This window comes from Symphalangus syndactylus, chromosome 20 (assembly GCF_028878055.3).
Source record: "Symphalangus syndactylus isolate Jambi chromosome 20, NHGRI_mSymSyn1-v2.1_pri, whole genome shotgun sequence".
In the NCBI taxonomy this organism is placed as follows: domain Eukaryota; kingdom Metazoa; phylum Chordata; class Mammalia; order Primates; family Hylobatidae; genus Symphalangus; species Symphalangus syndactylus.
In genome coordinates, this window is record NC_072442.2 from 35588742 (window position 1) to 35610299 (window position 21558).

General features: G+C 58.9%; 1 protein-coding gene across 1 annotated transcript; it reads left to right on the plus strand.

Moving 5' to 3' along the window:
* Window positions 1–826: 826 nt before the first annotated feature.
* PPP1R9B (protein phosphatase 1 regulatory subunit 9B) lies at window positions 827–18083 on the plus strand. The gene is made up of 10 exons (XM_055256069.2): window positions 827–2685; window positions 6586–6718; window positions 8098–8218; window positions 10457–10561; window positions 11591–11726; window positions 12238–12390; window positions 12503–12556; window positions 15619–15848; window positions 16174–16270; window positions 16440–18083. Exons 1-10 carry the CDS (start codon window positions 1315–1317, stop codon window positions 16491–16493), a joined length of 2454 nt encoding a protein of 817 aa, XP_055112044.1. The 5' UTR covers window positions 827–1314; the 3' UTR covers window positions 16494–18083.
* The last annotated feature ends 3475 nt before the right edge of the window (window positions 18084–21558 follow it).

Here is a 21558-nt window from a genome sequence, read left to right on the forward strand (position 1 = left end):
CCTGCTCCCAAACCCTTCCTTCCGGTTTGAGAGGCAGGAGTGCCAGGGCAGGGGCCTGAAGACGGGTGCACAGCAGACAGGCGACAGGACATCCTTTCCAGACTTCTAAAGGGCAGTTTTGGTGATCCCCTGCTACTTGGATGACGGGGTCCACCTCCTTTCTTCACCACCCCTCCCCCACCATCGAAAGGTCACCAGCGCTGGGCCAAGGTTTCACACCTCCAAGGGTGCCAAAGATTGCCTGTAGTGAAGTGTTAAAATGCAGATTCCTGGGTTCAGCCTCTGAGATTCTCCTTCACAAGGTTCGAGAGAGAGCCCAGAAATCTGTATTTTTACCAAGTGCCCAGCGATTCTGATGCTAAAGCCTTGAAGCACACCGAAGAACTAGCTCCGAGGACCCTGAAGAATGAACCTCTGCCTCTCCCTACAAATCCCCTCCCCTCACACTGAGACCATCGTGGATGTACTGCCTCCCCCCATTATTTCATGGGGGTGCGGTTCTGTAGGTTGTAATAAGCTGCAATCAGAGGTTGTGATGGAAACAGGTTGAAGAGTGCTGGCCAACGTCCGGGGGCAGCGGAAGGCTCTCCGCGAGGGCTGGGGAGGGGAGGGGATCCGTTCTGGTGGAGGGGAAGGGGAGGGCTCACAGGCTCCGGCCCCGGAAATCCGATCCCTTTAGGACCCAGAGGTGCCAGTCCCCCAGCGGCGGCTGCGAGAAGGGCAGCCGCTCGGTCTCCGGCAGCCGCCGCTCGGGCAGAGCCAGAGAAAGACCGAGGCTCGGGGCACGGGGGGGAGGGAGGGAGGGAGGGAGGCGCGGCGGCGGAGCGGCCCGGGCCGGCGGAGCAGCCATGGGCGTTGGGGTGCCGGGCCCCCTGAGAGCCGAGGCCTCTGGCCGGACTGGGGGACGCCCGGGCTGCCAGCCCCGCTGACACCGCCTCGGACGATGTGAGCCGGCGACACCGCGGCTGCTTCGCGGGCAGGGCGCGCGCTCCCACCGGCCCCAGCCGCCGCTTTGCTAATTTGGGTGGGGGCGACCGTACCAGGCCGCTCGGGCTTTTGAAGCGGGGCTGGCTGTCTTCAGCAGCTTGATTGGGGGAGGCGACCCACACACAGGGCGCTTGGAGATTTTTTTTTTTCATTTTTTTTTTTAAAGCGGGATTAACTGTTTTTGGCAGCTTGGTTTTGGGGGGACCATAGAAAAGGCCTTCTGGGGTTTCTTTTATCGGGGGAGGGGGCGGTGGTCCCGACTTGGCCAGCCGCCTGTTGAAGCGGGGGAGCGGGGAGCAGGGGGATGTGAACCCGGCTCCCCCCACCATGATGAAGACGGAGCCACGGGGGCCCGGGGGTCCCCTCCGGAGCGCCTCCCCGCACCGCAGCGCCTACGAGGCGGGCATCCAGGCGCTGAAGCCGCCCGACGCGCCTGGGCCCGACGAGGCACCCAAGGGGGCCCACCACAAGAAATATGGCTCCAACGTCCACCGCATCAAAAGTATGTTCCTGCAGATGGGCACGACGGCGGGGCCCTCGGGCGAGGCGGGCGGCGGCGCGGGCCTGGCCGAGGCCCCGCGGGCGTCCGAGCGCGGCGTGCGCCTGTCGCTGCCCCGGGCCAGCAGCCTGAACGAGAACGTGGACCACAGCGCCCTGCTGAAGCTGGGCACCAGCGTGTCGGAGCGCGTGAGCCGCTTCGACTCCAAGCCCGCGCCCTCCGCGCAGCCTGCGCCGCCGCCGCACCCGCCGTCCCGGCTGCAGGAGACGCGGAAGCTGTTCGAACGGAGCGCCCCAACGGCCGCAGGCGGCGACAAGGAGGCCGCGGCGCGGCGGCTGCTGAGGCAGGAGCGCGCCGGCCTGCAGGACCGGAAGCTGGACGTCGTGGTGCGCTTCAACGGCAGCACCGAGGCGCTGGACAAGCTGGACGCTGACGCCGTGTCCCCCACGGTCAGCCAGCTCAGCGCCGTCTTCGAGAAGGCCGACTCGAGGACCGGGCTCCACCGCGGGCCCGGGCTCCCCAGGGCCGCAGGGGTTCCCCAGGTCAATTCGAAGCTGGTCAGCAAGCGGTCCCGGGTGTTCCAGCCCCCGCCGCCGCCGCCGCCCGCCCCGTCGGGGGATGCCCCGGCCGAGAAAGAGCGCTGCCCCGTAGGGCAGCAGCCCCCGCAGCACCGAGTGGCCCCTGCCCGGCCGCCCCCCAAGCCCCGGGAGGTGCGCAAGATTAAGCCGGTGGAGGTGGAGGAGAGCGGGGAGTCGGAGGCCGAGTCGGCGCCCGGGGAGGTGATCCAGGCCGAGGTTACGGTCCACGCGGCCCTGGAGAATGGCAGCACCGTGGCAACCGCAGCCAGCCCCGCGCCGGAGGAGCCAAAGGCCCAAGCGGCCCCAGAGAAGGAGGCGGCGGCGGTAGCGCCGCCAGAGAGGGGGGTGGGCAATGGCCGGGCCCCGGACGTGGCCCCTGAGGAGGTAGATGAATCCAAGAAGGAGGACTTCTCGGAGGCGGACTTGGTGGACGTGAGCGCCTACAGTGGGCTCGGGGAGGACTCTGCGGGCAGTGCCCTAGAGGAGGACGACGAAGAAGACGAGGAGGATGGGGAGCCCCCCTACGAGCCCGAGTCGGGGTGCGTGGAGATCCCGGGGCTGTCGGAGGAGGAGGACCCAGCCCCGAGCCGGAAGATCCATTTCAGCACGGCGCCCATCCAAGTAAGTGAGCCCCCCCGCCCTGCCCCCGCGCCGCCCCTGCCACGTGCACGCGGCCGCCCCCGGCTCGCCAGCCAGCCGGGTTTGGCAGGCTGAGTCAGCCCCTGCCACCCAGCCCCCTTCCCAGAAGTTCCCACCCTCAGGGGGGCGTGGGGGAGTTCCAGCTGTTTGTCAGAGAGGGATTTTCAGGTGTGCGAGGAGGGTGGCCTGCCCCGACCTGCCCTCAGGTTCCTCCGCCTGCTGCCCCGCCCCGCCGCTCCGCGGAACCCGCCCTGCTCCACGCGGGTCCTGGGACACCGGCTTTCCCTTCCTCACCCAGACATTCCTTCCTCCAGCGGCTGCCAGAGGCTGGGGTTTGGGTAGTGTGAAGGGGTGTGTGTGTCTTCAGGAGAGACATTTACCCTTCACTGGGTAGAGAGGGGGCCGGGGTGCTTTCCCCCTGTATGGGAGCTAGATGGGGTGAGAAAGGGGAAAGCCAGGAACTTCTCAAAACGAAGCTGCAGGGGACCGCAGCCCTTCCTCCATTCTGTTTGTACCCCCACCCCAACTTTGCAGAAGTGAAAGAGGGAAGCAGATCGTGAGGGTGAGCTGGTCTGTGGCCATGTGACTGGCTGGCGCCGTGTTCCCTGGGGGTCCCTGCAGGCCAGCTGCCCGGTCCTGGTTGCACAGGGAGGGGCACTTTGTGTGGTCCTTGATGGGGAGAGGCCTTGTGCAGGCATGGAGGAGGAGGGGGTGGGGCTGGGATCCCCCTGGGTGCCTGGCAGTAGTGGGCATGCCTTTACTCTTGGCTGCTCAATAGGACAGACTCCCATGGCCTTGGCAGTCCCCAAGTGTTCTTGCCACATTCTCTGGGAGCCCTGAAAGAGGGATGGGAGCTGCCCCTTTTGGGAGTCTCATCCCCACCGCCACTATTGGTGGTTGGGTTGTGGGTTGTGCCAGAGCTTTGAGATCCTCAGAACAGCGCTGATGGGGAGGGAACATCCCCTGGGGGAGAATCAAAAACCCCAGGCCACCCCTCCCCCCACTTCCCACCACCCTCCACTCTTGGCTAGCACATTCAGCCTGCAGGGTTCTTTCTCACCGCCCCAGGCTCCGCTGCACCCGGCCCCAGGTCCGCCCCATGGAAGTGTCCAGGTCCCTGGACTCTCCTTGGCCTGGACCCTGCCCTGCCTTTACCCTTCCCTAGCCAAAGCACCATCTGTTTGCTTGTCGTTTCCATAACTACTCCTGGACTCTGAAGCTTCCCAACTTTCCTCTCACTCGCCCAGAATATCAGCCTCTGCCCCCCTCCCACCTCCCACCCCAGCAAGAGGCCTGAAAGGTTAAAAGTGAGTGGCTCTCAGGCCAGCCCCTCCCCTGGGCTGGGACCTGGGGGGGTCCTCTCGCAACCCCTTTCCCCTCCTGAAGGCAGTGGGGTTCTGAAGGGAATGGGGGACTGTAGTGTTTCTTGGGACTCTGAAGCAGAGTCTGGATCCCCCCACCCCACCCCCACTAATTTTTCGAGCAGTCCGATGCCCTCAGAGATGGAGTTTGGTCTGGGCCTCTGACTGTCTATATTTGACGCCTTACCCTGATTTTTCGGTAAAAAATAGCACATGATTTGGAGCAGTGCTTCCCGGCTCCCTGGTGACTTTGGAGCTGGCCCGCCCTGTGTGAGAGCCAGGGTGTGTGGCGGGCCCCGTGTGGCTGGCTTTCAGCCTCACTGGGGATTTCCTCCTCCCCATCCTGGCACAGGGGCCCCACTTTTTCTTCTTCCTGCCCCTGCCTTGATGCTAAGTCCAGGGTACCGGGCCCCACGGATGACCCAATTGTTGCCCTTCTGGAGGTGGAGGCCTCTGCTGAGGGCAGAGAACCCAATTCCAGCTTGGCCTCGGGGAGGTGGGACCTCCCCTAGGGCCCTCTGCTAGACCGGCATATCATGGTGGGCAGCCCAAGGAGGGATATAGGAGGTGGTCTGGGACCTCTGAGCCCAGGCCTGGGATTCCTGCAGGGGGCAGGACCAGAAAGGGAATGGATTTGATAGGCTGAGAGAAGAGGGCAGGGTGCAGCCCAGGACAGGCTGTGAGGATGTGTTTTGGAGGTCACAGTGGGCGTGTGTGTCCATGTGTGTCAGAGAGGGGTTTGGTTGACCCAGGAGACTGTAGAGACTGAATGATGAAGGGACCCTGTCTCCTAGAGCAGAGGGTGAGAGTCAGGGGACTCCAGTGCAAAGTGAGCCAAATCCCACTGCTGAGTCCAGGCTCACACCAGCCCTGTCCCAGAGCCTGGGGCATGTGTGCAGTGGAAACAAAGTCACCAGTGACCCACCCACCTGTCCCAGCTGGGTGCAGTCTCATCCTGCCTGGCCACAGTTTAACCCATGTGACCTTGGGCAGTGGGCCTGGTGCCCTGGACTATGTGTGCAAGGTAGGCAGCCTGTTTGTTCAAGGGGTGCAGTGGATAGATGAGCTTTAAGGTTTGGAGCCAGAGTTTCTCTGATGCTGTGAAATTGAGGGCATTGAGCTAAGTGACCAGAGGGGTCCCTCCCACCTAAGCCTTCTAGTCCTATGAGCACCCCCTCCCTCTCACACTGTGGCAGCGAGCCTCTCTGGTAGGGGGTGGGGACGACACGAAGCAAACCCAGACAAAGGCTGGGACACAAGAGTGCTGCTGCCCACCAGGGTGCCCACAAGGTCTGCTCCTGGAGGAGACAGGGCCCTGACAAGGCCCTTGGGGGAGATGGGGTCCTCGTCTGACTCCTCGGGGCTCAGACTCAGCCAACTGATAGAGCTGTTCCCCATCCCTCCCCGCCCCCGCCTGGCTCCAAGTGGTGCCAACCTGTCACTGCAGGCGATGAAGCTTGAGCATGTCATGGTACCCCAAATGGTGCTCATTAACCTCCCACTGGGGGCACCCCTGCCTGGGCCCAGAATTAGACATTTCCACAGAGCCCAGCCCCACCTTCTCTGTCCTTCTGAGAGGGTCACAGCTGAGGAATTCCTCTTTTTGCTGAGAGACATGGGAGAGAGACAACAGAGGGGTACAGGAGATGCCAAGGCAGGGCTGGCCTCGGAGCCCCATGGCGCCTGAGTTCGCTGTGGGCAATGTCAGAGGCTGTCCCCTCCTCAGTCTCCTGGGCCCCCTAGCACGTGGACAGGGGGCGTAACTTAGAGAGCTGCAGTTGTGGAGGGAGAGCGGCCTGGGTGTGCAGGGAAGGCCACAGGGCCCAGCTTTTTCCCCTGCTCTTGCCACCCGAGGGGCTCCTGGGGGTGTAGGGCCTGCCTCTTCTCCACGGGGATAGAGGTGGTCTTTCCTGCTTCCCTCCCCTGCTCCAACATCCAGTTGAGCGGCAAGTCAGAGCCAGTCCTGGGTACCTCTCCCCTTCCACCCCTCCTGCTCCCCTCCCCCTCTGCTGTCTCACACCCGCTCCCCCCTCTCTCCCCATCTGGCATTCTCCAGCATCTTCTCCATCCTCTCTCCCCTCCTCCTCTTCCCCTCTTCTGCTCAGCCTGTTCCTTCCTCTCTGTGTCTGTCTTTGTGTCCCCTCTTGCCTGTCTGGCTCTCTGGGTCCTATCTCTCACTTTCCCTCTATCTGGGTGTCTCGGTTCCTGAGTTGGACATTTCTCCAGGATTCCCCTTCCGTGCCTATGGCAGACCATGCTCACGCTGGTTGGAGCTGCAGAGAGAATAGCAGTGCGGGTCTGCCAAGGCTGGGTCCCTTTCTGTCTTGACCCTGGGCTCCAGAACTATAAGGGCCTTTGTTTTGCTCAGAGCTGGGGTCTCAGGGGGCTGGGTGAGGCCTCATCTCAGGGCTGTCATGGGGAGGCATGGGGTGGGTAACTCGGCCTGCCTCCTCGGCCTCCTCATGCCAGTTCTGCCCTTGCCCTCCTGCCGGCCTCTCTGACCAGCTGCCTCCCTCCCCAGGTGTTCAGCACTTACTCCAATGAGGATTACGATCGTCGCAATGAGGATGTGGATCCCATGGCGGCCTCTGCTGAGTACGAGCTGGAGAAGCGGGTAGAGAGGTTGGAGCTGTTCCCTGTGGAGCTGGAGAAGGGTGAGAGTCCAGGAGACCAGGGCACTTGGGCACAGCTGGGGTTGACCCGGGTCTCATCTCTGGCACCAGCTCCTGCCCTGTGCCCTCAGGGGCTCCCACAGACTTGCTGGGCCTCTCCCTCTGACTCGGGCCCTTGGTGACCTTCCCCGCTCCTCTCTTGTCAGTACCCAGAGCAAACAGGGCCTCCAGCCCAGGCCAAGCCACACCCCCACCACCCCGGTCATGGAACCACATTTGCACATTCAGTTAACAGGTCTCTGTAGGGTACTGTGTGCTAGGTCTTGGGCTCTGTGTTGGGGACACAGTGATGGGCTCCTGGAGAGATGGATGGGGGAGGCAGACATGGAAGGCACAGTCACATCTAATCTCATCCTTAGGCGCTGGAATAGGGGCTGGGGAAGGTAAGGAGGGGCCGCTGTAAAAGCGTTTAACAGGTGACCTAACCAGACTGTGCTTGGGGGCATTCCCCAGGGAAGTGAGGCTTGAGTTGCACTCTGGTGAGGAGGAATTAGGGGAGTAGGCAGGAAAGGGGCTTGGCTGCATTTTCACAGGGAGGGCAAGAAGGGCAGGCAAATGAGGCCTTGCAGACCACGTGGTCTTTTGCTAAGATGGATTAGGAGCCATTTCGAAGCACAGGAAAGGTCTAGAAAGACCACGCCAGGCTGTGATGTAGGGAGGGGGTCACAAGTGGATGGAGAAAGTCCATTGTGGTGTGGACAGGAAGATGGCAGAGCGGGTGTGGGTGGACTGGAAAGATCTCCAGGGGTAGAATCCACAGGATCTGGGGGTCATTTGGCTCAGGTGGAGGCTGTGAGTGGGAGGGAGGAATCCAGGTGCCTCCCAGGTCTGGCAGGTGGCAGGTAGTGGTACCATCCCCAATGACGGAGTGTTTGTGGGGGAAGGTCGTTAGTTGGGACATCAGAGGCCCATGAGTCAGGCAGGGGCAGGTGTGGATAGAGGAATGGACCTCAGGGGAGAGAAAATCTGGAGATCTTTGGTCCTTGAAGCTGTGAGTACAGATGAGACTAGTTGAGAGGGAGAAGACCAAAGGCTTAGGGCTGAGTCCCATCCTGGCCACCCCCATCCCGGCCACACGCCCTGGTCTGCATATGCAACAGTCTTACCTGCCTGTGCCACCCTTGGCACACTCTTCTGCCCGTTGGTTCTTTGGAAGGGACAAAGGGCAGGGAGCGGCTCAGGAGCCATCCTAGTTGACTTGGCAAAGAAGGTGGACAGAACCATGCCCTTTCTTCAGTTGTGGGACATCCCCTAATGGGGACTGCTTCCTGATGTGGGGGGCTGTGCCCTGGAATTCGGGGTGGAGAGTCTCTTGTCTGTCCCCTACAAGCCCTGCCATCTCACCACTCTCTGTTCCACAGACTCCGAGGGCCTGGGCATCAGCATCATCGGCATGGGCGCCGGGGCGGATATGGGCCTGGAGAAGCTGGGTATCTTTGTCAAGACCGTGACGGAGGGTGGTGCGGCCCATCGGGATGGCAGGTACCAATCCTCCCCAGTCTGGCCTGACCCTTTTTCCCTCTCTAACCGGCCATCCTTGGTGGGGTGGGCCACTGAGCAGGGGGTGGGGCGGGCATTCCCTGGGAGACTTCCGTGCTGTGTGTGCAGCTGAGATGTTCGGGGAGCACTGCCATGCCAGGTGCTATTCCAGGCCCCAGAAATACAACAGTGAGCACGATCAGCCCCTATGCCCTCAAGGAGCTTACGTTCTCCAGGAGGGGCTGGTGACCATGGGGGCTATAGGCGTGTGTTGTGCATCCTGGTCTGGAGTACGGGTTGGGCCCTGGTAGGGAGAAGACAGGCATGGAGTATATTTGAGCTTTTTTTTCACTGAACATTGAGTCTCTGACAATGTTGGGCTGGTGCTGGGCCCTGTGGAATCAGTGGTGAGGGCCTGGCACACTTGAGAAGTGTGCAGTGTAGTGTGAGGTAGACATTGAACAAGTGGACACACAAAAAGTAGTGAAATGGAGGGAAATGCAGACTGCTGTGAAGGCATACAACAGGAGGGTTTAACCTCTCTGAGCATTAGGGAAGGCTTCCTGGAGGAAGCAGTGCTGGAGCTGAGAGCTAAGGCTGAGCAGGAGTTAGCTGTGCTGAGGGAGTGAGTGCAGAGGTTCCAGGCAGTGGAGCCACGAGCAGGCAGGTGTGGCTGGGGCATAGAGAGCAGGGGCCTGGAGGCTGCGACTAGACCCATTGGTGGCAGTGGCTCTGGAGACAGGCTAGCTTTGCGCATGTGAGTGTGTGTGCCTGTATTGAGCGTCTGTGGTTGCAAGGGGTGAGTTCTGTGGGACAGAAGGTTCAGGGAGGGCATCCTGGAGCTGTGTGCCAGCCAGGGACCCCTGTGTTAGCTGTGTATTCCAGGGGTGTGGGGAGTGGCAGTAGGAAGGGCTGTAGGGCATCCCCCAGGATGGCTGTAAGTTAGAGTTGACATTGGGGATCCCTTGTGGTACCTGCAAACCTAGACCCCCTCCATGTGACAGAGGTGAGCAGGTGTCCTTGGGCAGCCGGGTGACTTTGGGATCTTGTTGCTAGAGATGGGGCTACCCTGTCAAGGGGCTTCTACCTGTTGTGGCCCGGGTGGCATGGAGAGGGGCCAGGAACAGGATGCCCTTTCATTTACCCCTTCCCCTCCCAATGTGAACTTCCAGAGCCCTTCCCATTGTTGCCTGTGGGTTGTCTAAGGAGTGAGTGTGCATGGTGGCCGTGGCCACTCACTTATGCCCACCTGGGAGTGGCATGTGTTGGGGTGAGCTGTTGACAATAGGCCATTTCCTCCATTTCCGTGTGGGAGTCCTGAGAGAAGGCCTGGAGCTCCCAGGGAGGTGGAGTGGAGGAGGGAGGTGTCTGAGAGGCCCCCCACCCTCCATCTCCCTCGGCAGGCCGGACTGAACCTCCCCTTGTGTGGAGAACACGGGCTTCAGGGGACACAACTGGAGTGTGTCGGCAGGTGCACCTGTATCAGGTGTGTGTGGGACAGTGTGAACTCGAGAGAGTGCCATTCAGTCTTGGGGACTTGGGAGGACATCTGTGCACTCAGTTCTGTGCAGAAATGTACACGTAAGAGGGTGGCATGTCACTTGTGTGCTGTGGGGCTCCTGGCCAGTGTGCATGGCAGAGATGAACTCTGAGAATGTCACACCGCTCGGTCAAGTATGATGGAGGAGGGGACAAGAGTGTGGTTGTCACAGGAAGTGTGCCTGCCGCGTCTCCTGGTCCTGGACGCCTGTGTCTGCTTTGCTTGCCTGGCTCTCACTGCCCACACAGGTGGGCCTGGCTGACACTTAATCCTCTGGCCTTGTGAATGTTACGCAGGTAGACAAAGTACCAGGTCCCTGTGAGGACAAAGTATCTGTGAGGTTTTTTGTTGTTTTCTTTTCTTGGTTTTTTTGTTTGTTTGTTTTTTTTTTTGTTTGTTTTTTTTTTTTTTTTTGAGGCAGGGTCTTACTCTGTTGCCCAGGCTGGAGTGCAGTGGTGCAAACACAGCTCACTGCAGCCTTGACCTCCCTGGCTCAAATGATCCTCCCACGTCATCCTCCCAAGTAACTGAGACTACAGGCACGTGCCACGATGCCCAGCTAATTTTTTTTTATTGTTTGTAGAGATGAGTTCTCACTATGTACTTAGGCTGGGGAGCCTGGAGTTTCTGATGGGAGGAGGCTACCTCTACCCTTGCTCCTTGGTTCCCCTGTGACCCCTTAACCAACGTCACTCTGCTAGGATTCAGGTGAACGATCTCCTGGTGGAGGTGGATGGAACAAGTCTGGTGGGAGTGACCCAGAGCTTCGCGGCGTCTGTGCTCCGGAACACCAAGGGCCGAGTGCGGTGAGAACCCAGAGGGGTGGGGCGTGGGAGTGAGCAGGAGGTCCTCATCCAGGCACTCCGCTCACCTGCCTACAGCCAGTTAAGGTTCTGGTGGCCCAGCTCACAGAGGTTCCGCCGACTCCTTGGCTGCAGGAGTTGCTGTGCCTGGAGTCCCTCGCCTCACACCTGCCTTCTCATCCCAGCTTTCTGGCCTCTAGTACTCAGCCTTCCTGGCCCACTGTCCACCAGCCCTCCAAACTGTCCTCTAGGGCTTATTCTCCTTCCCCCTACCTGTCCCCAACTCACTGACTGAAGAACCAGGACGTCCAGGGTGAATGCTAACCATACTGGGGTCCCCTCATTGGGACCTCATCCCCCCCACCCCGACCAGCCCCGTGTCATCCTGGGAAGATTCCTCCCCAGGCCTGTAACCAAGGGGACTGGATCAGAAGCTCCCTGTGTCCACTCTACCTCTGGCTTAACATTCAGGGATCACTCCCTGCCCCCCTGCAAGAGGGGTACTACCCCCAGGAAAGGGTGGTGGAGAGAAACAGGATGTGGGTGGCCACCGGGAGGAGGGGCTGGTGCCTGGAAGTTCCACTATTTCCTCTCCATCCTAATCTCCAGTTGCCATCATCCCGCCCCTTCCTGAAGCTCAGAGGCTTGGAGCATACCCAAGAAACACCTCCGCAGCCCATCCCTGCTGGGAGGGTCATCTTCACCTTTCCCTGCCTCATTTTCTCCCCTGTGGCAGGGGAAGAGCCTCCTGAGTGCATGTCCCCTGCAGCCCAGCCTAGAGGTGGGCTGACATTCTCCCTCCTGCAATACTGGCCAGAGGGGTGAATGGGCCTTCCTGTCTCCCTTGGGAAGGAAACCTGATAAGGACCCCCGTTCCCCCATTCATTATTAACACTGCAGCCTTCGGACTCAGCCCTCTCATCTCTCCTCCCCCGGGAGGGCCTGAGTTTGGAGAGGGGAGCATCAGCAGGGAGGATGATGGCATTACCTGGCTGAGGACAGAGGCAGCGGATGATGCCGGTGCCCCTGCAGGTTTATGATTGGCCGGGAGCGGCCGGGAGAGCAGAGCGAAGTGGCCCAGCTAATTCAGCAGACTTTGGAACAGGAGCGATGGCAGCGGGAGATGATGGAGCAGAGATACGCCCAGTATGGGGAGGATGACGAGGAGGTAGGGAGTCCCTGCCTGGCTGGCCGCGTGGTCGCCCCCTGGTGGCTAGATGAAGCATTACAGTCATCTGCCTCTACTGCTTCCCCTGCCCTGGTAAAAAGCCCACAGTGCCATTCCCTGTCCTCCAGTCACACTCTTTGTCTTCAGAGGCCAGACAAGGAATACACAGTCCTCTGAAAGAGCCCCCAGTCTGAGGGGAGAGCATAGGCCCTAGTCTTGGGGGACCTAATCTGAAAGGGAGATAGATCCGGAAGGGGAAAGATAGTACAGGCTGTTTCTTCAGAGGCCCAGGCTGATGAGGAACTGACCCCCTCTGTCATCAGGGGACTACCAGGCTGTTGGGGGAAGACGTAAACCGTGTCTCTGGTCCAGCCTCAGGCTGAAGCGGGAGGCACGAACCACATTCCTGGGTAGCTCTCTGTCTGGCATGGGCAATTGGTCCCAGCCCTGGTCATCAGGGCTGAGGGCAGCTGGGTGGGGAGGGCCCACAGTCGCCGGTCTCCCTTCGCAGACAGGAGAGTATGCCACTGACGAGGACGAGGAGCTGAGCCCCACGTTCCCGGGTGGTGAGATGGCCATCGAGGTGTTTGAGCTAGCGGAGAACGAGGATGCACTGTCCCCTGTGGACATGGAGCCCGAGAAGCTGGTGCACAAGTTCAAGGAGGTGGGATGAGGGGCTCCCTGGAGTGGTGGAGGGAAAGGCAGGCAGGTCTCCTGCCGTCGACACTGCCTGCCCCACCCTACCAGAGCTAAGTGCCTGCCCCTCTGCCCAACAGCTCCAGATCAAGCATGCGGTCACTGAGGCAGAGATCCAGCAGCTGAAAAGAAAGGTGAGGGTGCGTATGCGTGTGCGTGTGCGTTTGCGTGCGTGCATGCGTGTGTTGAGGAGCAGGGTCCCCCTCCCCTCACATGCACATGCTGACACTTAGGCACAGGTACCCACAGAACAGGCTGCTCTAAAGCAAGAGGATATGATAGATAACGATATTAAGAGCTCAAGCTCTGGATCCATCTGCTCCAGCATCACTTGCTTCTCTGTGCCTCAGCCTCCTCATCCGTAAAATGAGGTCATAATAGCACCAACACCACAGGGTCGTTGTAGGATTAAATGAGATAATACACGTCAAGTCTTTAGCACAATGTCTGACATAATAGGTGCTCAATAAAAAGTCAAAGTAGGCTGAGCGCAGTGGCTCATGCCTGTAATCTCAGCACTTTGGGAGGCCAAGGCAGACTGCTTGAGCCAGGAGTTAGAGACCAGCCTGGGCAACATGGCGAAAACCTATCTCTACAAACAATACAAAAATTAGCCAGGTGTGGTAGCGCACACCAGTGATCCCAGCTACTTGGGTGGCTGAGGTGGGATGATCACTTCGGCCAGGGTAGGTCAAGGCTGCAGTGAGCCGTGATTGTGCCACTGCAGTCCACACCAGCCTGGGTAACAGAATGAGACCCTGTCTCAAAAGAAAAAAAAGTCAATATATTAGCTGTGATACCGAAGCATGCTAAGTTCTGCTCTAGGTGTCTCTATGTTTGTGCTGTCCCACATATATCTGCTATATACAGGCCCATTGATAAGTACAGACCACCCAGAAATACACACACTGACACATAGCAGCCTGGCCCCAGGCACATAGTACCCACAGACCCCCTCACATAGTACCTCACAGACACATAGAGACACCCACTCTACACAGACACAGTCACAGAGACAGTGTACCTGTGCTTCACATTACACTTGGGGCTATCAGCCTGGATACGCAGACCCACTCTGCACCCATCTGCTCTGAAACACACAGGCATGGCCATCGATCAGACCACCTAGTCTAGGAAGAGTGTCACAGGGCATGCACATTCTCATCTGGGCAAGCAACACACAGGTGCTGATGCTGACCCCAGATGGAGACACATCACACACACACACACACACACACACGTAGTATACACAGATGCTTACACAAGCATGTCAGGTGCCAGCACCCTCACAGGCATGCAGATATACAGACTTCATATTAAAAGTCTGTATGGGGCCTCTGCTGGGACCTAGACTATAGGAGTCCCAGTACCTATGGGGCTTCTGCTGTGGTGGGGAGAGACAGATCTATAGGGGTCTTGCAGACATGGGAGTGTGTGTACCCTCTCACATGGGGGTATGCAGGAGAGGAGGCTGGGGTTTGGATGGCTGGGGCAGAAGCAGGGGTATTCCTGGCAGGGAGAGGAGCTCCATGGAGCTTGGAGGCTGGCTTTGAGGGGAGGCCAGTCAGGAGGTGGCAGCATGCCTGTCGGGGAGAGGTGGAGGCAGGGCTGGACTGCCAGGATGGGCTCTGGCTTGCAGTATCCTGCCTCCCCTCTAAAGACTCTGGCCTTGGTCCTACAGATAGCATGGGGTATGTGGCCATTGGGATTTTTCGGAAAGCCACTGCCTACAAAGTGGGAGGGCATGAAAGTGGGCAGTGCTGGGAGGCAGGCAAACTGGTTAGGGGCCCAGACAGTGTCCTGGCAGGGGTAGGCCAGGACTGCTCAGAGTATAGGCAGAGGGTCTGGAAAGGAAGGGTAGGTGAGCGCTGCATTTCCAGGGTCAGAGTGACAGGCCATGTTCCTGGGGTGTATGCAGAGTATGAAAGGGAGGGGCATGCCAAAGGTCTGTGAGTGCATTCCACTTACAAACATCCTCTGGGCACCTTCCAGATGTCCAGTACTGTTCCCATCACCATGACGGGCACAGCCAGAGTTGATCGTTGTTCTTGGGCATCTGCAAACCAGTGACTGTGTCGTCACACACTGGCATGGGGCTCTGTAGGAGAGAACAGGCTTACTGAGCTGCTAAAGCAGGAGGAGCCTGATTCGGGTGGAGGTGGGAGTAGGGCTGTGCTGTTGGAGGAAGCTGTGGGGGCTTTTTTGGAGAAGTGACACACGGAGCAGAGAGCGGAAGGGTGAGCTAGAGGGAAATAACTAGGCCAGCAGGAGGGTAGATGGGGGACATTCCAGGCAGAGGGGACAGCACACGCAAAGGCCCTGTGGCAAGTCTGAGGATCTGCAGGAAGGCCTGTGTGGCTGGGGGACAGAGAGCAAGGGATTTTTGCAGCATCCCTCGCAGGGGCCTGAGACTGAGTGCCAACATGGCTGTGAGGTTGTGGCGCCTTTTGACAGAGCAAGTCAGGAAAGGAGGCATAGGTTTGTGCAGCTGCGGGGGTCTGGTCTGGGGCATGGTACCTGGGAGGAGCTGGGAGCTAAAGCTGGGAGTTGGGAGCAAGGGTGGGCTGGAACTTGAGATTTGTAGTTCAGAGTGCACAGAGGTGGTGTGGGAGATGGGCCAGTGCCCCAGGGCAGTGAGTATAGAGAGAACAGAGGATCCGGAACTGAGCTGTGGGGGACTGGAGGTCTGCGCTGGGGTCACCTGGAAGCTGGGAGAGAACCAGGATTGTTCAGGAAGCCACAGGTGCAGAGACTGGCGAGCAGGGCTGGGGCTGCAGAGAGGGGACAGAGAGTAATGGTGACCCTCATCTGCCCTTTTACTTCACATATACTGTCTCACTGGAGCTTTTGTGAGCTTGGGAGGCACATATCACTACCATTTTACAGATAGGATAACTGAGGCTTGGAACATTAGTTGCATTGCCCCAAGTCAGAGTATCAGTGACTAACCGAAGCCTTCCAGCCTCCCTGCGAGGGGGTGCAGTGACAGGGAGTCTGGTGGGAGCTGTGAGGCTGAGCTCTACTTCTTTCCTCTCTGGGTTTCAGTTCTCAGGCTCAGCCAAAGAGGGTTAGTAGTTGGGGTGCAATGGACTCCACAACGGTAGGAATCCCCTGGCAACTCTGGCCCCAGTGCTAGGATAGGGGTACCCTTTGGCTCCTACTGGCCCCCACCAACCCAGGGCCATGCCTTTCTCAGCTGCAGAGCCTGGAGCAGGAGAAGGGGCGCTGGCGGGTGGAGAAGGCGCAGTTGGAACAGAGTGTGGAGGAGAACAAGGAGCGCATGGAGAAACTGGAAGGCTACTGGGGTGAGGCCCAGAGCCTGTGCCAGGCTGTGGACGAGCACCTGCGGGAGACTCAGGCGCAGTACCAGGCCCTGGAGCGCAAGTACAGCAAGGCCAAGCGCCTCATCAAGGACTACCAGCAGAAGTACGTGGCTGGGGGCTGGGCGGGCTGGGCCCAGGGAGCATTGAGAGGCTTTTGAGGGCAGTCCCTCCCCACCCCTCCAGCTGAGTAGGGAGGCAAGGAGCACAGAAGTTGGAGGGCCCCGTGGTGGGGACACCCGGTCCGGAATGACCAGGCGTCAGAGCCAGCACAGAGCCAGACCCCCAGAGGCTTTGGGAAAACCTTCGGCCTCCCAGCCTGAGAACAGGGAAGGACAGAGCTGCCCAGGTAGAGCTGAGGACCTGGGTTGCCCTGGATGAAAGCCAGACCACACACCCTTACCTGCTGTCTGTCCCTTGCCTGTGCCCAGGGAGATCGAGTTCCTGAAAAAGGAGACTGCACAGCGTCGGGTTCTGGAGGAGTCGGAGCTGGCTAGAAAGGAGGAGATGGACAAGCTCCTGGACAAGGTGGGCCCGGGGCGCCCTGTGGGCAGGGCCCAGTGGAGGGAGCAACACTGAAGCCCCTACCCTGTGGGTCCTGGAGGGAGGGGATGCCATGTCCTCACCAGGGGGGCGGAAGGGGCTGGGATCATGCCTGGTGTCCAGACCTGACCCCCTACCCTCCTTTGTTTTCCAGATCTCAGAACTGGAAGGAAACTTGCAAACACTGAGGAATTCCAATTCTACTTAACAGGAATCATTCCTTGACTGGACAATAATTAACCCCCCTCCCATTGTCCTCCCTCCCCTGTCCTCAACACCCCATCCCTCCCCCTACCAGCCTGGGGACAGGTGCCCCGACTCCCCCCACCCCTCCACCCCACCTCCCCCAGCTTCAGGGACCAGAGGGCTCATATCACAGGCCCCCTTAAGATGGCCTGGGCAGACAGAGGTGGCTGGAAGGGCAGCCTGTTTCTTGCCCCATGGGGCTGAGGCACAGAGGCCGAGGGCTGCCGAGGGCTGGCCTGGTGGTCGATGGACACAAGCACCTGCAGATCAAACTGCCAGACTTTACACACTCCAGCTTTTGTCTCTGGACTGGAACGGGGCTGGGGCTCTCCCAGCATCTGCCAACTGGAGGCTGCTCCCTGCCCATGGGGCACCTGGGTGGCCCCTGGGCCTCTTGAGATTCTACCTTCTTAGCCCTTCCCTCTCCCCCCATCGTTGTGCCGTCTCTGTTGCATTCTGACCCTCCTGCCTGGGGGGTGGGGGCATTGCCTCAACACCTCCCCCATCTCTGTTCCCTGTCCTGGGGGGGATAGAGTCCACCCCAGAGCCAGAGGCTGGGCCTGGCCCTGCACTGATTTCTCATGTGTCCTTCGGGAAAAGGGGAGTGAGAGTGGGAAAAAGGGAGAGTTCAGGATACCTGGTCCCCAGCTCCCCATTTCCTGGGGCAGCAGCCCTCAATTTCTCCTTGTGCCTCCCCTCTTCCAGGTGCCAAATAGCCATAACCTCCTCTTGGAACTGTTATGTGGCCTCTCTGGGGTCCAGGTTTCCTGGTCAAGGCTGGGAATGCCAGGGAGGAAAGGGGGTCTGGCTACAGAGGCACTAGTGTTAGGCAAGGGGAACATTTCTCCCTGGAGAGCCAGGTCCTATCCTGTGCTGCCCTGCCTGCCCAGCCCAGGGCGATGCCTGGAAGCCTACTGACATTGCAGGGAGTCAGCCTCACCCCCACCCCCAACCCCTACTGTTTTTCCAATGTTTTGACTGGAGGGCAAAATTTTACTACTACTCATCTTTTTGGAGACCAGGGCTGCCCTGCTGGCAGCCTGCCTTCTAAGTGAAATCGACTCTGTTTCCCCACTTTAACCCCAAATTGGGGCTTGGACCAAGGGAGGTGAGACCCCCCCCCCCAGGTCCCCTCCGCTTTCAAAATCCGTCTCATTTTGCCACTTCATGCCTCTGCCCTAACTGGGTTTTTGTTTATTTTTTAAAAACAGACCACCCATCCCATCTGTTTTGGCTTCTTGTCCCCTGTAAATAGACCATGACTTCAATCAGTATTTCTTGTCCCCACCCCTTCCTATCCCCAGATGTGTCCCCATCCCCGAAGGAGCTGGCTGTCTCAGTCCTGGGCTCACGCACTTCACCGGGGCAGATGGAGGGGGCGGAACCGGGTGGGCGGGGCCGCTTCTGGCTGCTTGGGCCAGCGGCCACCCCTGCCCAGCCGTCGGGAGGACCACGTCTCTGTATATAATATATATATATATGTATGTATTGTTCCCGGTTTTGTACGGACCATGCCCTCTGTCAGGTCGTCCCCATAAAGGCAGCCCCCAGAGCCTTGCTGCCTGGTTTCTTGATTCACTGTGGTGGGGAGTGGGCAGGGATCAAGGATGCCAGGCTGCCCCGGTGGTCCCCTCCCACCAGTGCTGCCTCTAACCCTGAGGAACTTCCTACAGTGTCCCCCCGTTCCCGGTTCTAGCAAACTGCTTCTCTGCACCCATTCCAGCCATCAGCACCCATGCTTTTTGTCCAGTCCTCCTGGGCAGGGCTGAGGGTTTCTAGAGCGTTCGTTTAGTCTGCATTCGTTTTTCAGGGCCTCCAAGAAGTTCAAAGGATGGGCTAAATACAGCAAGGTGAACCCCAAGTCCCTCCCCCAGAAGACCTCTAAACTGTGGGGACACTCTCAGGAGGCACCCGGTGTGAGGCAGGTGAAGGATCAAAGGATTGCTGGGGGTGGGAGGTGACTGCCTGGCAGTTTTGTACCCAGGGTCCTAGAGAATCTGTTTGCCCTTTGGGGCGGGCCAAGTGGCCTGAAATAGCCCCAGCCCCTGTGCTGGGCCGGCAGGCCTGTGTGCTGACTCACCAGCTCGAATGCTAATGGGTCTGGGAGTCTAGGTGCCAGAGTTCCAGGGACAAGCTTTGGTGAAGTCCCAGAGGGGTGAGAGCCAGCAGGGAATGGGGCAGGAGCTTATGGCAGGCCCCAGGACCAGCCTTTCCTTGCCGGGGTGCTGGTGTGCAGATGTCAGAGATCTGAAGCATGGAGGCACTTGCACTCAGTGGTGTGGCACTAGGGGATTCTCACCTTTGCCATAAGGAATGAAGTCCCAACTTCAGGGCCCTTCAAGGTCACCTTGGTGGGTCCTTGACAACATCCAGATGAGTGACCAGCACCCCCAGGGACAGTCTGCTCCAGAAGCATCCCTTGTAGATGGCTGTGTCACACAGGTCCCATTCATGCTAAGCCAAATTCTGGCTTCCCATAGCTATCCCTCAAAAACCCTAGGTCTACACCTCAGGCCAGTCCAATCCTGCCTCCCACCTGAGGGTTGCCTGGAAACCTGGGGATAGTGAATACTCTTCCCAAAGCATCTTTGCTACGTGGACGATTGTTGGAACACTCTGGGAGCCCTGAGGATGCTGAAGACGGATCAAGGTGTCTAATCCCCAAGATCAGAGACCACCAAACCACAGGGTCAGAGGTCATGGCTCCAGAGTTAGAACTCACTGAACCCTGGGGCCACCAAGGCCCTGCTCAGGAAACCTAGCCAAGAAGTGAAGTGGCGTGACCTTCCTGTAATCTGTAGTCTTAATCTGGGTGGGGAGGCAGGCACGAAGGTTTCGAGGGTTTCTGCTGGGCTGATTGGGGCTAAGAATCCAGGGCAGGGTCCCTCTGTCTCTCCCCCACTCCCCGTCTGTCCTGTGTGTTATGTGAGGGGCCTATACATGGTATGTTTCAAACGGTGGGTCAAGTAACCCCTCACATTTAAGCCCAAGTGTGTTGTGTGCCTGGAGGTGTTGTGTGTGGCTTTGCTGTGAGTTTCTCAAGCCTGAGCTATGACTTGCCCGTGATACACAGTATGTCCATGTTTGGGACTTTGTCAAGTAGCTGTAAGTGGGCCTGTCACCTTAAAGCCTCCTTATCCCCCCACTCACTTGCCCAATTCTGGAAGCTTGAGTAGGTTTGCCAACACTTGCCAATAAGGGGTATTTTCCCAACTCCCAGAAGCTTAGGCCTCACTAGGAATAGGGGAACAGGGGCTCCTCCTGGGTCCTATGGCCTGGCAAACATACCCATCATCTCCCCACCCCCTCGGGATGTACAGGGTCTATATAATCAAGCCCCTCACTACAGCGCACCACCCAGATCTCACCAGATGCCTACAAAGCACATCCTCTTTAAGACCGCCAGATGCTGCCGCCACAGCTGTCAACAGAGATGCCACCCCTTCCCCAGATTTCCACAATCTAGCCTCATGGCTGCCAGAAGATTCCGAAGACACCCAGAGATCCCCAAACTCCCATAAATCCCCTAGGATACCCTCAGACCTAAAGGCTGCTAATTCCGTCTTCACTCATAGTCACAAGATTGTCCTGGTTCAACAGGCCACTTCCCAGAGGCCTCAGACTGCAGAGTCCTGTGGGCCATCAGGGAACTCTGTCCTATAGACCCCACACCTCTCCTCTGACTCTAGACCCCTGATCCAGCTTCACCACTTGCCTTTTTTTTTTTTTTTTTTTTTTTTTTCGAAATTGAGTCTCACTCTTTTGGCCAGGCTGAAAGGCAGTGGCACAATCACAGCTCACTGCAACCTCCGCCTCCCAGGTTCAAGCAATTCTCATGCCTCAGCCTCCAGAGTAGCGCCACCATGCCTGACTAATTTTTGTATTTTTAGTAGAGACAAGGATTTCACCATGTCGGCCAGGCTGGTCTCGAACTCCTGACCTCATGTGATCTGCCCACCTTGGCCTCCCAAAGTGCTGGGATTACAGTCGTGAGCCACTGCACCTGGCCTTTCACCACTTGCTCTTGAGCAAAGCACTTTCCTTCTTCTAAGTCTCTGTTTTCTCTGAGGCAGTGGGTAATGGAAACGCCCACCTTGTGGGTTTATTGTGAGGGTGACAGTAGATGATCTGGGAGTGCCTGGCACCTGCCAAGATGTGACGTGCGGTAGCTGGTTGTGGATCCTTACATTGCCTCCCTGGCTGGCCTGCCACTGCCATCAGCTCAGTGGGTCCAAGTCTGATCTCATCCGTCCCCACCCCCACCTGCTCCAGGTCTCCCTGCCTCAAGCGAAGGTCCACAGCCATCCTAGACCCCTCCTCCCTCACCTCCTAGTCCAGCAGGTCCCCACATCCTGTCAGCTTCTTCAGTGTCAGCTTCTTCAGGCCTGCATCCTGAAGGGCTCTCAGCTTAATCTGTAATCTTTATGCCCACTGCCACCGGCCCTCAATAGCCTCCAGCGGGTCTCCCTGCCTTCAGAGTGCCCTCTGTAACCCTGTCTCCAGAGGAGCCAAGGGTGCTTCCTAAATGCACACCTGAGCCCCTCCCTCCTCTGTTAATTTTGTGTGTGTGTGCATGTGTGTGTATGTGTGTGTGTGCATGTGTGTGTATGTGTGTGTGGGGGGGCGGGGGGGTGCGCGGCTGGTAGAATAAAGTGCAAGCCCCCTGCACCTCCCCAGCTTCAATTTATCTTCCCCTCTTGCCCTCCCACCCCCAACACCCCCTGGCACTTCCCTACCCTGGCCCGCAGTTGTAGCCAACACATCACCTCCTCTGGGAATCCCTCCCCCCTCCCCGCGCCCCGCACAGCCCAGCTCCTGCCGCGGCCGCCGGGACCCAGGCCGGGCCAGGGGTGCGCTCTCCCTTTCGGCGAGAAGTGCCCTCTTTTAGCTGGGCCCATGGCGCCCGGGCTCGTGAGGGCCTCCCCACTCGTCTGCGCCCCCGACTGGCCCACTGGCCTTGAGCGCGGTTGGGGGGCGGGGGTTCTGTTCACTGCTGTCCCCTCCAGCCTCGGCGCCCCGGCTGCTGG

Coding starts and splice junctions, on each gene's coding strand:
- PPP1R9B (XM_055256069.2), top strand. CDS start 1,315: ATGATGAAGACGGAGCCACGGGGGCCCGGGGGTCCCCTCCGGAGCGCC. Junction 12,557..15,618: donor TCCAGCAGCTGAAAAGAAAG/GTGAGGGTGCGT, acceptor TGCCTTTCTCAG/CTGCAGAGCCTGGAGCAGGA. Junction 16,271..16,439: donor TGGACAAGCTCCTGGACAAG/GTGGGCCCGGGG, acceptor TTTGTTTTCCAG/ATCTCAGAACTGGAAGGAAA.